At 39.1% G+C, this 17,264-nt stretch overlaps 1 protein-coding gene across 2 annotated transcripts in view; it reads left to right on the top strand.

Annotated features, from left to right (window-relative positions):
- Positions 1-17,264, top strand: part of ttyh2 (tweety family member 2) — a 76,739-nt gene that overhangs the window by 22,487 nt on the left and 36,988 nt on the right. For both annotated transcript variants that reach the window (XM_080873784.1, XM_080873783.1), the window contains exon 3: positions 8,501-8,612. In XM_080873784.1, coding sequence (XP_080729910.1) covers positions 8,501-8,612 — 112 coding nt within the window. The remainder of the gene's footprint in view (positions 1-8,500; positions 8,613-17,264) is intronic.

Here is a 17,264-nt window from a genome sequence, read left to right as displayed (position 1 = left end):
AAAGTTTATCATCGTGTTTTTTGGTGAGCTGTGCTTATCTTTGAATTCAATAGCTCTCCAAATTGCTAAAACAGCGAGAAAGCTTATTAGCAATATGTTTAAACTAGATGTAGCACTGTTGTGCTTCATTTTTATTAAATCCAATTTGGTAGAATTGAAGTTGAGGGTTTTAAAACAGACTTAATAGCATTAGAGTGTAATGACTCATTTATCTGATTTAAGGGTGTTGCTCTCTAATTTATAAATCAGATTATGCGTGATTAGGGAGTGGAACTCTTCCACTCCCACAGGGACAAGGAGACATACTGCATTTAATGAAGTTTTTGTTTCTCCTCCCTTCTGCTGTCCCATGTCTCCTTTGTTTCCCTGGGCTGGATCGCCATACGTGGATTAACGTTTTAGCTGGATTAAATTGGTGACCATTTGCCTTGATCCTGGATTTCTTAGTTCTTAAAAGCATCTGCAGGATTTGTTGTCACAGCAACATATCCGTAAGGTCAAACCAACTCAGGAGCAGGATTATTAAGTAGATGATGGAGGGAAACTTTACCATGCGTAATTTATTCCAATGGAAGAAACTAGCTGTGTTCATTGCACTGATAAAAATAATCACCAGCTCAGTCCTTTAGTGTACACTGAGTCCATAATTTTAGAGCCCCATCACTTCAATCTGGATGGAAAAAAATAATGCACACCATATTAAAAGAAAAAGTGACATAAAGGAAATGGAGATCAGTGAGCGATGATATGACACAAACAATAAGATTGCTTTACCAAATTGAAGTCAGCGCTGCTGCATCCTGCCAGTCCTTAGAGGAAGAGCCCCTCTCCTGTATCATCTGAATTTGATTGATGATAGCCAGCTCTTGAGCAGAGGTCAAGCTGGGCTCAGCTGGTCCTCTCACACCTTTTTTCTGCTTCCTACCTATTAACTTTAAAAGAGACAGAGAAAATTGGGTGTTTCGGTTTGAAAAGATATCGTGGTGTTTTACTTTTTTTTGTTGTTGTCGGGCTTAGATTAGAATCCTGATAAATAATAAATAAAGATCTTACTCATTGATCGTATTTGTAGGTTAGGATATGTAATATGATGCTATTTTGTTATGTGACTTTATTAAGCCCGTGCATTTTGTTCAACTTCTCATTAACACAATATATAATCAACCAATCACATCGCTGCAAATCAGGGCATTTAGGCATATAGACATGTTTGGGCTGTTAAGGTTCACATCGAGCATCAGAATGGGCATGGTTGCTGACGGCGGACTGGCTGGTCTGACAATTCAAGAAACTACTCATCTACAAAGATTGCACCACACAGCCATCCCCATGGTTTATAGAGATTGCCTTAAAAAAGAAAAAATATCTAGTAGCAGTTCTCTGAGGTCAAAGCAGAATGGCCAGACTAGCTGAGGTAAAAAGAAGGCAACAGTGCCTCAAATAACCACTTGTTAGAACCAAGGCATGGAGAAGAGGTTCCCTGATAACATGTCATGTCACAAAGCTCGGATCTTTCATTGTCACTGACCAGGGTTCAGTTATGAGTGAATCTTGCTGTTCTAATCAAATATTCTTGAGCCTTCAAAGGACAAATGAACCAGGATCAGTGAGTCTTGGTTCATGTGACCTGGTATCGTTTAAGATCTCCTTCTTCTTTTTTTTCTGTGTGTTTTTTGTTTGTTTCTTTGTTAAGTTGTTTACTTTGTGTGCTCAGTGTTCGTTCACCCGTCCTGTGTGTGTTATTGGCTTGTTGGGTGTCAGCCCAAACCTCATCGGTTTCCCTTGTGTCCTGTTTCCCAATTAGTTCCTGTGTATTTATAGTCTTGTCTCACCCTCTAGTTGTCAGTTTGTCTGAATTCTCAGCCTGAGTTTCTCACCCGTCATCTGCTTCTGCTTCACTCTTCTCTGTATTTGCTCAGTTTCGATTGTGAACTTTGGTTTAAACCTTGTTTAATTTACATTCTTGTTTTTGTTCTAGTGAACTGGGTTCTCTTTTGGACAGAAATCACTTTGGTGAATATAAGAGTGCTTTATTTTATTGCATTTTGTGATAAAGTTTGACCTTTTATTTTACACATGTTTAGAGTATAGTGGAATAAAGTCTAAGTCCTTCCTCCTCTGATTATATTTATACCCTTTAAACAAAATCATGTCCATCTGTCTGGTCTACACTTCTGTGCTGCTGTAAATTATACCACAAGCTTTAAGTTAAGCTCTCCATCAGCGTTAGCTACTTTAAAGTATTATAAAGTGTGTTGCATTGTTGTTCAGACCAGTTCATTATCATTTGCAGTCCATAACAAAAAAGCTCCCTCTAATGGGGAGGACTGCACTTAAAAGGTTTATGTTGCCTGACTTGGTAAGCTAAGACAGGATAAAATATGAGATCAGTGAAGTTGGAGGAAACATCCTGTGGGAAACAGACTCTCTTTCATCTGATTCCTGACTTTGATTTTGTCCATCTACTGGATGAAATAGAACATGGATGTGTTTGCCTAGTGGATTTCACACCGGATTTGTACTGAAGTTGAAAACTGGCTTCATATTAATCCCATCCGTCCTTTTCACCCTTTCCCTACACCCTAATTCTATTTTTTGCCTTGATTTTGCCTCCCTTCCCTCTATAATCCTGATCGGTCTCCCCCTTTTCTCTTGACTTCCTCCACTCTAATTATGTTTGACAGTGGCTAGGTCTGATATGCTGTGATGTCCGTTATAATTAACACTGGTGAAGCCAGAGCAGATGTCACTCAGCTGTAGCTGCAGCCCTGCCCATGGTGTAGCACATTAACTCTGTAATTATGGTGTATCATAACTGATCAGGCTGCTCATGCTGAGGACATCTGGACTGATTTTTTTTTACTATAACTATGATAGTTTGCAGTTTAGAATATTACTTGAGGTATATTACCGTGATAGTTTGGCACACAATGAGCATTTGGGTTTTTAAAAAGAATTTCAATTAATTTGATATTGCTTTAGTCTTCCCAGAAGAACAGTTTGATTAAAGAAGGGTGTGATTTACAAAAACCAAACAGTTCATTCCCACACAGTCACTGCAAGGTGAATTACAGAGGGGTTATTTGAATGCCAACAAGGCACATTATGCCAAAGAGGGTGAGTTTATTAACTATCGGTGTATGCAAAAGGTAAACTGTTCAATTCTGTCTGATCACTGTGTGCTGTGCACTGGCAGGGTTAGGAGAACCATACGCCGGCACACTTAAACAAATGCACCTGAGCAATCAGTTGGATTTAAGCACGGCATTCATGGACTGTGACCACTGTCCGTGCAAGAGCATGGATCTCCAGTTCCTCAGTGATACCTCGTGAGAACACGCATTATGTAAATAACAAATACAGGGCATGTGAGAAGAAAGTAAATCAGCCATTCCAGAAAATACCCTATTTAAGCCACACAATGTGTAAAATCTTGAGCCTCACTATGCTCCGCAAAAGTGCTGTTGAAGAGTGCGTATTGCATAAAAGAGAGAATAACAGGCAAAGGTTGACAGTCATGCCCAAGCACAGCAACACTGAAGATACCCGTTCATTTCCAGATCTGGGGTGTTGGACGGCTGCTCATTTAAGTTTCTGTATGGAAACGTGGGGTGCAACACTGACAGGTCGCCAGTCTATCACACGGCTAACACAAACAGACTTAACATGCCTGTCTTTGGATTGTGGTAGAGAGCCAGAGTACATGGAGAGCATTCACATGGGCACAATGAGAACATGCAAACTGCACACAGCAATCCAGTGGATTCCAGGGACAGTGGTTACCATTGAAATGATCAGTCCGACTTTAGAAACTGAATAAAGGGGATTTTTTTTTTTTTTTGCTTCTACTGCCTATAAAAAAAGTAAAAGATCGTTAAAAATTATTCTCTTTTCCTGTCGATTTTAAATATACATTTTTTAAATTTCTTTTTGTGGAACATCTCTCTTGACAGTCACAAAGTAGAAATTATAACAGAGGGCACAAGTGAGAGAGGATGTCTGTGTATCCACTGAATCCATTCGAGGAAAGCTTTTGGAACGAGCAGCCGTAACACAAAATCTATCAGCAATATAAATGTACCAACCAAGTAATTGGCAGCATGTACGTTTGTTTTTACTGCTTCTCCGAACTTAAATGAGCTATGCTGGACTTTTTGTAGCTCTAAAAAAAAAGATGAAAAGTAACTATTTGTGTTTCGTAGTTTATATCAAAGGGGATTTTCCCCTGCTGAGGGTTCAGTAGGGCAGCGTAAAAAATATAAGCTCACCCGTCTATACTTATCATCCCAAGAGATTCATTGCTGCCATTCTGGGGCAAAATTTCCAATATTCAGACCTGTCAGGGTCAATTTAGCATAGCTTTTTTTTTTGCTTCAGGCTGAATTTTTTTTTTAGGTTATTTTATTTTATTTTATTATTAATTCCCATCACTGTCTGTTATGTACTTATTCATTTATCAATGTGACAGTTTGGACTCTTGCTCAGTACATGCCTACTCAAATCTATGGTGTTCTTTCTCTTTGAATTAGACGATGGATATTTCAAGTAGCAGCACTAAGAGAACTGGCAGGACCGAGGGAGTACATAGAGAAGGCAAAGAAGAGACTTTCTATTTGTCCTCTCAGTTCTTTTAATCTGAATTCTGCCTAAAATAGTTGCCTTTTTTAGAAGTAAGTCTGTGTTTCTCCAAGCTGTGACTGCTTTAATACATTCCCTGCATCTGTGCTGTTAAAGGGGCTAATAGCACACAAACACAGATATACAAAGAACAAATAAGATGTTATGTATTTTTGGTGAGGAACCCAACCCGCCCCCGCCCAGTCTTGCTTTTTGTATCCCAGGGTCTTGCTCTCTGCTTTTGTGACTTCTTTCGTCACCTGTATTTGTCTTTTTTTTTTTTTAGTGCTGACTGTCTATATCGCTTCCTGTCTTCCTCTAAAATGATGATTTTATTCTTGTCTGTAATGCCTGTCCCCACTTTCTTAACTGCTCTCCCTGAGGGTAAGTCTGTAACCTGCCAAGTGGGATGTTTATCTGCAGGGGGTCATTTAATGAGGCCATCTCTGCTGTACTAATTAGGAAAATTGCCCCTGTTGTTTAGCTCCACCTGTACTTTGCTTCGACCACAACGATCATAACAGCTCTGCAGGATTTTAGCCATTCCAAGTGAATGTTAGAGGAAGCGCTGATGGCTGCAGACTTATAGTCTCTGTTTTCAGCTTAAAATTTATCCGGAACATCAGGGATAAGTCTGTAGGAACCACAGCCTTAATCTAAAGCTCAGTCAGGTTGAGTCCTGCTTAGTTTTCTTTTAGTCCTGACCTGCCACGCGAAGTAGTGCTGACCTACAAATAGTGTCTTCAGTGTGTTGCATTACTATTGTGTGCAATAAAAAAATCACACACAAAAGACCTTCTAAACATTTAACCTTGTTCAGTAAATGATGGTCAGTATTTATTTATTAGTGGGCAGAGCGCTATAGGTGCACCTTGTTAGTATTGATTTGGACCCGCTTTTGCTTTGAGAACTGCCTTAGTTCTTCATGGCTTAGATCAGTTTTTGCTCCATAACGACATGATAACATCACAGAGTGGCTGCGGATTTGTCAGCTGCTTATCCATGATGCAAATTTACTGTTTCACCACATTCCTAAAGTGCTCCACTGGATTGAGATCTGGTGACTGTGGAGGCCATTTGAGGACAGTGAACTCAATGACATGTTCACGAAATCAGTTTGAGATGATCTAAGCTTTGTGACATGGCACATTATCCTGCTGGAAGCAGCCATCAAAAGATGGGTACACTGTGATCAGAAAGGGATGGCTATGCTACAGTAACAATGCTCATGTAGCTGTTTAAACTAACCTCAGCTGGTACTAAGGATCCCAAAGTGTGTCAAAAATACCTGAACATGGAAGAACCTGGAAACATGGAGGCATGGAAACATGATGAAAACTCAACAGACAACCTGACAAGGAATGAATGAAAACACACAGACTAAATCACACGGGAGGTGAACAGGGAAAGTGGAAACGCATGGGAAAGGAGCTGATTAGAAATAACATAATGACGCCACAGGGGAAGTGAAACTAAACACAATGAACGTGGGACACCAGACCTCTTCAAAACAGAACAGGAAACATGACAACACGAGCTTGACAACATAACACACGCAGACCTGACACACATGAAGGACAAGGGAGACTTAAACACAGGGGTGAAGACACAAGTGGAATCTAATAAACAATGAACTATAACAGGGCAACATAGGCAAAATAGAAATGAAATTAGATAAGCTAATGAACTTAAACATAAACCATAAACAACAAAATGACCCAGGATCGTGACAATGCTTGCATGTTGTTTAGGCTAAATTCTGACCCTGGTGTCCAATGGTGTAGCGGAAATCAGCAGACCTGGCACTGTTCTTCAAGTTTTCTGCTGTAGAATTTTCTGCTGTTTTAGTGAGCTGGTGAACCCAATGTGTTCTCCTGCAGCTGTAACACATCTGCATCAAGGTTTGAAGTCCTTCTTCTGTTCTCCTTTCTGAAGCTCAGTTTGAACTTCAGCAGGTCGTTCTGACCTACTCTGTATGCCTGACAGCATTAGAACAGGTCTACCTATTAAAGTGGTCTGCAGGTAATTTTAGCATTGCAATGACAATATGAACTTGAATAAAAAAAGAAAACAGGCATAAAAAGGCATAAAAAAGTGTCTATTTTTATCACACTTTGGAGAGGAGAGATATGAGTGCAATTTGTAATGTGAGAGTTGACTTTCAGATTCTTACATCCTTGTTTTCAGTTGAGTTCAGTTCTCCTGATCCAAGGAGAATTGAAACTATGTAAGCTTCTCAGATGCCCATAATCTTTGAAGTTACTGTTGCACTGTTGTATTTGAGTGCAAGCAGTGTATATAAAGTTTCCCTTGGGAGGTGTACTAAGCTCTGTCATGTCCTGTTTCTCACAGATCATGGTCATATACGGGATCTGTATTCCTTTTTTGTCCTGCGTAGTTATTGAAAAGAAAGGGTATAAAACACTTGCTCACTGCTCTGATCTACGGCCTTCAGTGTCTGTAGTGCAAGACTTGGACATCCTTGTCTTTGCAGAGGATTCTTGTGCAGGGTCTTTGGAGTATATTGTGAGACATTGTGTTGCAGCATTAAATCTTCTTGTAGTTAACAACTGTGCGGCTACTTTGAAATCCCATCATATGGCAGCACAATATGACGGCACTTAGGGAAAAAGTGGAGCTCAGAGAGACTACTTAAGTGTGTGTGTTTAGAATGCGCCGGTTATTATTCTGTTTGTGCTGATGCTCCAGCTCAACAAATTAAATCCTTGGATGGCTGAATATGCAAAAGTGTTTTCAATTTATGCACACGCGTTCCAGAGGCCTGTATTGTATAATTTCTGATTCAAAGAGTGTTGTTTACAAAAATTAACGCAGAAATCCAAAAAGCTTTTGCTGCTTCATTTGCTGCTTCATTGCGCTGTGAGATATATGTGCATCAAACACCCACATACACAAATTACAGGTATTTATTTTCTATAAATCAGCAATTTATTGTTATTCATTAAGGCGTCTTAGTTTTTCCTCATCCTGTTTGTTGTATTTACATAAAAAGTTGGCGATATTTATCAAAAAATAACACATCGGACACACTACGGTGTGATGAGACAGACAGCTAATGTCTGTTAGTGACAAGGCTGTTAAACTGACAACTCAGACCACTGGTTAGGATAAAATGAGCAGTCTAACAAATGGATGGAGCGATGGAGAGATCAATTCTTAACGCCTTAACAACAGCAGCGCTTCCTGATGTAAAATACATTAAAAGCTCCAGAAATACAATACCCTACTTTTCTTCATTTTTCACACCTTTCTAAAATCATTCTGTAAGCTAGATCAGACCCTTTGGGCGAGCTGGCTTTTACTCCCTGAATTCACCGACACACTCAGCAACTCAGCCTTCGCACTGTAATACCATTCATACTGCTTCACAGTTGTTTACAGTGGGAAATAATTACTGAATAGCTAAAACAAAATTTCTGTCCCAAAGTGCCTCATTAACCTCATACATTTAAAATTTTTCCAAAACTCAAGCCTGATGCAGAAATTGATGATATTGCTTTATGATAATAGCCAAATTCTTTTTTTTTTATCTTTAAAAAAAAAGGCATCAAATATTCATAAAACGTTGTGCTCTTTTCCAGTGTGCCATGCTATACTACCTTGTAAGTTGCATATTTCCACTGCAGGTTGGCAAAGATGTTTTCAAGTAGACAGAAAATTGTTGTTTACGGGTCGTTTCGCATTAATGTTTAATCTCAGCCAGGTTGTGATAATGGCTTTGAAGCTGGCAAACTTTTAATTTAAGGACCGAAAATGGCAGCACTTTGGATGTAGATGATTTAAAATCCAAGAGACTGCTTTTATATTCTGCTCCTTCTTTATCAAAGGTTCACCTGCGCCTTTATGCATCTTTTCTCTGCAGCGTCGCAGTGGGTGTGGGTTTCTATGGCAACAGCGAGACCAATGACGGTGTATACCAGATGACCTACTCCTTGTACAACGCCAATCACACGCTGGGTGGAGTGGACAGTCTGGTATGTAAAGCATCATTTACAAACATATTAGTGTCACACAATTAACGCTTCACATATCTCTGGACGGATGAGATTACATCATGTATTAGTTTGCAAAAATAAATTGAAAGCATTTGATTAAATTCCCGCCATTTCATAACATGCATGGTTTATAAATGAGTGACCAATGAAGCACGACTCAAACAACTCTGGGTGAAGACTTCGGAAAGGCTGGATGTGATGTATTCCCACACACAGGCGCACAACCACACAGGCTCCAAAGAGAAGGAAAGCCCACAGGACTCAATTTAGTATGTCTTTAAATGTTTTTATGGGTTTTTTTTATAGCTATTTACGGCTACACACAAATTGACAGCCTCTCCACACACAAACCTCGTCCTCTGAGAGAGACACACACTCCCTCTGCCTGCTCCACCTTCTCCTAGCCTCTGTGGCTTCAGCAAACACAGAGCCGTCCTGTCTTTTATGCTCAGTTAAGTTCACTGTGTTTTTTGAGGATTCTTTAATTTTGTCCAGATGCAGTTTTCCATAAGAAACGCCATCATTTGACACTTGATTAGGACTCCAGTAAAGACTAAGACTAAATTCCAAAATGTGGAATTTTACACTGATATCTACTGATATTTAAAAGTGGTGTGGTGGTTAGCCTTCCAGTCTGGGGCATTGTCTCAGTGGAGTTTGCTTTATTGCTTCTCCCCCAGTCCAAAGAAATGCATGGTGTTAGATTAACTGGTGATTCTAAATTGCCCATAGGTGTGAACGTGAGCATGATTCAGACTGGAAAGACTTTTTTTAATGATTTTTTGTGTATTCTTGGCACTAAAGAGGGCATAAATATAGACTAGAACAGCCTTTTATTGTCATTGTAGATGTAGAATAAAATTATAGGTGCTCCACGCTAACTGTGCAGGAATAAAATTTAAATAGTAACACACTATATACACACTATATAGCAAAAACAAACAAACAAAATAATATTAGTACTGGCATCACTTGTCAGACTTCTTTTTAACACTGGTATCTGCACTTAACCCATTCTTAAAACTGTTATCTTCTAGTTATATTTGCCAGCAGTAATAGAACATCGTGTAGCTATTAATTGTTGAGGTTTTAAAGCCTTCACTGTGTGTTCTCATCAGGCGTTTGACCAGTGTCGATGCAGGAGCAGACCCAGGATAACTCGCTGTCAAAGAGTAGAGATTAAGTCTCCATTTGTATTAATGGAGATTAATACAAATCAGCGTGGCGACTCGACTTGGCCTCGGTAATAAACACGTCTCGAGAGAGCCTGCAGCGCGCTTTCTGCAGCAGTGTTCTGTGGCATGTTAGGACATCTGATGCTGATGATTAGGGAAAATAATCACAGATTTAAAAGGAGAGTGGTTCTAAGCTGTGGGACTTCATCAATATTTTAAACTGGAAGCATGTAAGATCTCTGTGACTGCTGAGGTTGAGATATCACTTGGGCTACTCTATTTGGTCATCTGGGATTAGTTGCTACCATACTGTACAACACACAAGTTAGCATTTTTGATTTATTCCATTTGATCAATATAATCGCATATTAAGCTTGTATTACTATAATAAAGAGGCAAAGATGCATCTTTTGGCATTTCTAGATTTTATTTATTGTTCTCTGATTCTCTGCCAATAATTTTGGAAAGTGGACAAACACATTAGTTTATCAGAATCCTAATAATAAGTGGAGAGAAATCAATAATATATTGCATATTGGAGCACTTATCAGTATGTTCCTCTAGGGTGTGTGAACTTGTGCAAGCACTTAATTGGACATAGTGGCCTTTATTTGGGCATCTTATGTGTGTGAATGTGCATGCCTGTGTGTGCATGTGCATGAGTGAGTTCATTGCACGCTGCTATAGACTCTTAAGGAGTCTAATTCTTGAGTTGGACAAAGAGCCCAGTGTGCCACACACAGTTCCTAGTCTCCCCCCACCTAATCAACCATGAGCCCAGGAGACAAAGCCCTTTGATGGGTAGAACAAGGAGCAGTGCAAGCCCGTCTGATTGGCAGAGTCGGGGTTAAAATCGGCATTGAAATCATTGACAATGAAGGCCTCTCTGCCCTTTTGACCACGCAAATGCCTTTTAGCCCAGCTCCTAGAAAGTTTAGAAAAGGGGTAAGCTCAGAATATAAGTGAGAAAAGGAGGAAAGTTAGGTTCTTTGTCATCAGATGCTTTTTTTCCTCTGCTGCTATTGAGAGTTTCATTAGTAACGGTCTGGAATATATGCTTATGATGTGTTATGGACACAGACTCACACGGAAACCTGGAAAAAGATGAAGAAGGTGGCTCGAGCAAATGAATACGGAGGAATAGCGAGAATATAGAATATTACTCTGGTTTTAAATTGGAAAAAAATAGAGAGCCAAATACGCAGATGAAGGATGCACCACAGCGTCTAAATAACAAACAGGTTATTAAACAATTAATGCTGCATAGCCAATTACAACTGGTGGTGATGCTGAAACTATAACAATTGCAGTTGATACACACAGCTTACCTGCCTTGCATGCACACAACTTGTTAGCTAGGACCAATCATTTTTATGCAGACTTCCTAAGTGGTGCTTTGGTCTACAGTACATAACATCAACCATGCAACATACTATATACACTAGTCATACATAGTGAGAATCTGTGAACAACTCTCCACTCTTAAGCTCAAAACAATAAAAAAAGATGCACACTTTACAATAGGGCTGAACGATTATGGAAAATAATCTAATTGCGATTTTTTGCCCCAATATTGCGATGCGATATGCGATTATTTTTTAAGGTCTTTGTCTTCTGTATTATTAAACAAAGACAAGCAATACATCATATAGTATGGCCAATACTATATTACATTAATTTTAAACTGTTCTTTCCTGGAAGACAGACCTCTGTTATGATGACATGAGGTGATGCATGAATTGATGACTGACATTTTTATTTAACTTCTTCAATCACAACAGTATATTTGAACATACACAATAGTTTATTTTTAGCTTACAAACATCTGAGCATAAAGTGCTGACAAGGAACCCTGGTGTAAACATTAAAATGAAAGTCAGTACAATGTGCAGATTGCAGAAATATACATAAACAAAATCAGTGGCTTTACCACACTCAGTTTTTCGACATCTGTGAACTACTAGACAGTCATTCAATTAAAAAATAATATTAAATAAATAAAACTAATAAATAAAAAATACACACATCTTACTGATCTCTGCAGTCAGTAACATTACACATAAAGTGCAAACATAATAGCAATTGTATAAACACACACACAAACACGCCTTTAAAATTTAAAGGCGTGAAATTGGACGGTCTAGTTCTGATTAGCGTCACCGCTGTCTCGGTGGAGTTTAATAAACTCGGCCGTCTGCTTCTTACTATCTAAAATATAACCAGACACTGGTGTAAATTCTCGACTGTTTCATACTTCTGTTTAATAAGTTTTCTGTTTGACGTTTAGTCAGCTGTGTGAAAACCAAGGAGGAACCCACCCGGGGGATTAATAAAGTTTTATTTTATCTAATCTAATAACTTTAATCTCAGCCAAACCGATTTACTCACGAACAAACAAAACACTGAAAAAAGCCCAACAATAACATTTTTAGGTTGTCTAAGTGACTTATATATCACGTTTAACCCGAGCAGCGAAACTCCGCGGTGATCTGAAAATACTGTGCCGGGAGTTGTGCCGTTCTCGGCCGCATCAGTAACCCTCGAGCTCCCGGCTAGCTGTCGAGCTGGTGGGTAGCAGACGCCTCTGAAAACGTCGAAGCACTTTTGCAAATATGGGATATCTTGATAAACCGAGCAGATATTTGATGTTTACACAACTACTTTCTCGCCTGAAAATATTTTAAAAGTTTATTTTGTGACCCAGAAAGATTAGTATGAGTAATTTTAAAACTTAGTAGCGGCCGCCATTGTTGGAAACTGGAGTTTGGCTGGGCCGCGCTATGAATTCTGGGATATGGTAGTAATTTGGACAGCCTTCGGCGCGTCGCTGTGACGTAATCGGTCTACAAATGCGGCCTCAGGAGGATGCAGCCCATGAATTTGGACATGTCCAGAGTATAATCGCAGCCTTTGCGGTTAGAAAATTGCACTTGATCATGTCGCGATATTATCGCAAATGCGATATATCGTTCAGCCCTACTTTACAAGTTTAGTTCAGTTTGTTATAAAAATTTAACAAACTCAATTCCCTCTGAGGCAGACCACGAAATAAACCTATTGGGAAAGTGAGTTTAAAAAAAAAACACTTGCATTTCAGCAGCATTGCTTTCGAACAGTAATGTTAGCTCTGGAAACTGGCCCGCTTGGATGCCTTTTAGTGGTAATGGGACTGATCTCATATTTGGAGTGTTTAAACACCAATAATAACTCTGCGGGTGAAGGATGTTATTAGAGCTTTTGGAAAGCAATCATCCAGTGGACTAGGTCAGTGTCTGGGTCAGTAACTGAACAATTGGCCGGAGCTCAACTAAGGTTTGGATGCTGGCCTGACACCATTTTACACCATTCTCACTAGAAGCTTCTGTAATAACACAAAACGGTAAGCTTTTCGTTATACAAGCTAATATTGAAACACAATTATTTATTTATTATAGTTATTTTTGTAAATACTCCTAGTGTAAGAACCTGATGTTTAACTCGCTTATATTAAGTGTCAAAAAACCTCAACGGAACATAAAGAACATATTCAAGGTCACATAGAGCCCTATTCTGTCCAGGTGAATTTATTATGGTTGTAGGGAAAGAGTGTTTCCGGCCAAGCTTCTGGTATTTTATGAGCACCTTGTATGCCCATATTTACAGCCTGACCATGGTTTTTCTTCTGTCTCTTAGAAATGACATTTCTCAAAGAAATTTAAGTATCTTGAGGTATTGTTAGGGGTAAAGTAGAGCTGGCGATTGACATGTGTGTGGCCTAGACATAAGCATCAACATCTGGGGATTAAAATTTAAATTGATGAACAAGTGTCAAATGTTCCTCAACTGACAGCAACTTGACGATGGTTCCAAAACCCATGTCGGTAAGCCCTCAGACTGTTTTTGTCCCATGTAAAATATGTAAATGAATATTTATATGGGGCAAAAACAGTCTGTACAGATGTAATCACCATGACATCACCAAAAGATGTAGTTCTTCTAATAACGATGTAAAGCTGGTTCAAAAATCAATTCAGTCCACATGAACATGTCTAAAGGCACCAGACTGTTTTTGTCCCATGCAAAATATCTAAACAGCTTCACATTGTTATTGGAAGAACTACAGCTTTTGGCAATTTCGTGGTGATCACATCCATCTCTACTTACATACAGGTTTATAGGAAAAGGTGAATTTGTGTTCACTGCTGTAGTTCTTTTACCTAGAAGTTTGTAGTTCAACATGACAGCATATTACTGCCATTGATGTGACTACCACAACACCAGTTGACTAAACTGTGCCACAAACTACAGATTTTCATGGAGTCTGTGGTACATGCCAGTTTTGCTAAATTTACGACTATTCGTTGGTTTTCTGCAAATGTAGTTGTTTCATTCAGTGTAACTGGAAATGAGTAGAATAGAAGCATGGCTTGTTTTTATAGGCCTATGCGCATGTGTTTAGCATAAATTTTCTCAAGCAAAACACTCTTTTTGAGGATTGTAATAAACTGTTGCAGTCAAAGGGGAATTGAAAGTCCAGCACCAAAATGTACAAGTTAATTTAGAACAAACAGTTGGACTGTGGATGGTTTTGCTCATGTATAGGGAATGGGAGAGGATTTTGGATAACAGGAAAGAGCCTGAAAGCAAAACTGCTCTTCCACAGTAAGGAGACAACCAAGGTGTTTGCTGAGGCAGTGGACTGCATCACTCTGTGTGTAAATATCTAAATTGGAGAAAACCAGCGATGTGAGACTTATCTTTATCAGAGCAACTGATGCTTTACCTCAAAATGTGTAGAAGAAGTAACAGTTTTGCAAAAACTTAAGGAGAAACATCATCTTTGAAAACTTGTTCAGTCTTTCATCAACAAACTCATAAACACCACTAATCCACTCTGAAGGATGACCTCCTAGAAGCTTCGTGATCATTCAGTATCAAACTTAAAAAAGGAATTTATTTTTAAAGAGATGTTTTCAGAGCTTCGGTACCCAGTGGTGAAGATGGTCTCTATCTTTAACTGTGACCGAGCTGCCAAGGCACTTCAGACCCATGTTCCATTTCACGCTCTAGCTCCCACATTCAATTTTAATTGAAGAAACTTTTCTCTTCTTCTATCATACAGACACAATGGATTGCAGAAAAAAGATCTGATTCCATATCTTATCCTTTTTTTAAATTTCAAAAATACAGTCAAACGGTTCTCATTTATCAAGCAATTACGAGACGATTGTAAGTGATTCTGTGATGCCTGCTCAGCAGCACTGAATTTTTAAAAAGGAAAACACTACAAAGAATTAGAAATTACTCCTTTTTTTTCTTTTCTTTTTACATGGTTCATCTCAGAGACGAACACTTTCTGGGAGGTTTGTGCCTCAAATTAGAACTGTTCTTTTACATTCACTCTCTGTTTTGTGATCCCTCATCTCTCTGAGGCATCACTTCCACAGAGACATACCAGCCCGAACAGGCTTAAAGATAGAGATCGAATTCTAGTGAAGGAAGTGGCATTTATATTCTGTAGAATCTCAGACCAGGGCCTAACCCTTGGGGGGGTCCTAAAAAAAGTACCCCTTATGAGGTCCTAGAGCCAAAAATCGACCTTGCCATAAAAAGTGCTATAAAAAGATTATACATTAATATTTTTTTCCACTTTAAATTAGCCAATATTTTAGACCTACTTCTCCTTGAAATATTCATATAAAGTTTTAATTATATTTCGCGGATTTTAACCCTTTATATCCCGGTTTTGTCACATGAGCGCACGGCCGTTTTTGGCGAAAAAAATGAAAAAATGAAATATTTTCCATAAAATACATTTGAAAGTTATATTTTATTGTACTTTTAATTAGGCCTTTGGATGGACCAAAGATTGGCACCAACAGTCATTTCGATCGCCTTTTATTTTTTTTGCAGGAGCGCATTTCATAAAATGCACACACTATCGGTCCCAATCGACCACGCCCAAAAAAGTGCTATAAAAAATTTATACATTAATATTTTATTCCACTTTAAATTAGCCAATCTTTTAGACCTACTTCTCCTTGAAATATTCATGTCAAGTTTTAATTACATTTCGCGGATTTTAACCCTTTATATCCCGGTTTCGTCACATGAGCGCACTGCTTTTTTTGCCCCAAAAACATAAAACTTGAATATTTTCCAAAAAAAACATTTGAGGTAATATTCAATTGTTATTATAATTAGGCCTTTAGATGGACTAAAGATTGGCACCAACAGTCATTTCGATCGCCTTTTATTTTTTTTTTCAGGACCAGAAAATGGTCTCCAGGCGGCAAATGCTCCTCCTCTAGGCCGAAATAAGTGCATTCTTGCCGGGGTAAGTCGCGACGATTACCGGGGCACGATCACCGGGGACTCATTTTTGCAGCACACACATCCGATACCACGTGACAACAAATACGTCATTTCCTGTTGACTACAAAAAAAAAGCACCCTCATACGGTCCTAGGGGCCGAAAATGGTCCCGTCCGATCAGCGGGCGAAGCCGCTGCTGCACGCCGGAAATGAGGCTTCATTCCCCGCAGGTCTGTCCAAGCAGCCCGCTGTTTTCCAGCCCCGGGTCAAATGTGGAGCAAGGGCGCCACCCGGTGGACAAATAAAAAAATTACAATTCTAAGGCCTCTTGTCCAAAACAAAAATGAAACCTAAGCCATCACCCAGATGTTAACGGTAATAATTCCGCAGTGAAAAATAGCGTTTATAATGGAAGTCAATGGGGCGATTTATGGCTCTAGGACCTCAAGTGGATGGCGGTTTGTAGCTTAGCCACTTTAAGCTAATCGAATAAACGGAGACTGCAATTCTAAAGAAAAAAGGGGGAAAAAAAGGGTTGGAAGGTTTGGCTATATTCTATTCAACACAGTGAAAATGGCCTAATATTAAAAAACGCTGAGGACGAAAAAATGGCCGTAGGTCTCCCTGAGGGCTAAACAAAGGAAACATTTCTTGCCTGAAATGTGTACAGGCCTTAGGAGACAGGATGGATTAAGTTACCCGTGGCCATTACAATACGTCATTGGAAAAAATTATGGCGTTTTGAAAGATGGACATGGCAAATGGCAAGGTTTTCTGTAAGTAGGATCTGAGACTACATAACTGTTTCTCCCCTTCAAATGATGCTCAGGGGCTTTAAAATGTGTAAACAAGAGTCTGCACATGATTCCCATTGATCTGTATTTTTTTCCATTTCCTGAAGCGAGAATCTACATTTGAAACGTCACACCCCATTGTCATTTTTCTCTGCTTAAGGTTACGCATATTTTATCCGAATAATGTCACGTATAATGGTTCTTTAGACTTTTTTCATTGTTTGTTGTTTACCCTCTGGCATGTAGAAATGAATATCCCACAAGAAAATAGCTAGGCACTGAGTACAATTGTTTGTTTAGAAAAGATGTGAGGCGGAAAGTACTTCTCCGTGCCCTTAAAACATCAGTCTGAGATAAAGGCTGAGATG

This window comes from Rhamphochromis sp. 'chilingali' (assembly GCF_963969265.1).
Source record: "Rhamphochromis sp. 'chilingali' genome assembly, chromosome: 22".
Classification (NCBI taxonomy): domain Eukaryota; kingdom Metazoa; phylum Chordata; class Actinopteri; order Cichliformes; family Cichlidae; genus Rhamphochromis; species Rhamphochromis sp. 'chilingali'.
Note: the sequence above shows the minus strand (reverse complement) of the source record. Positions and strands in the feature narration are given on the sequence as shown.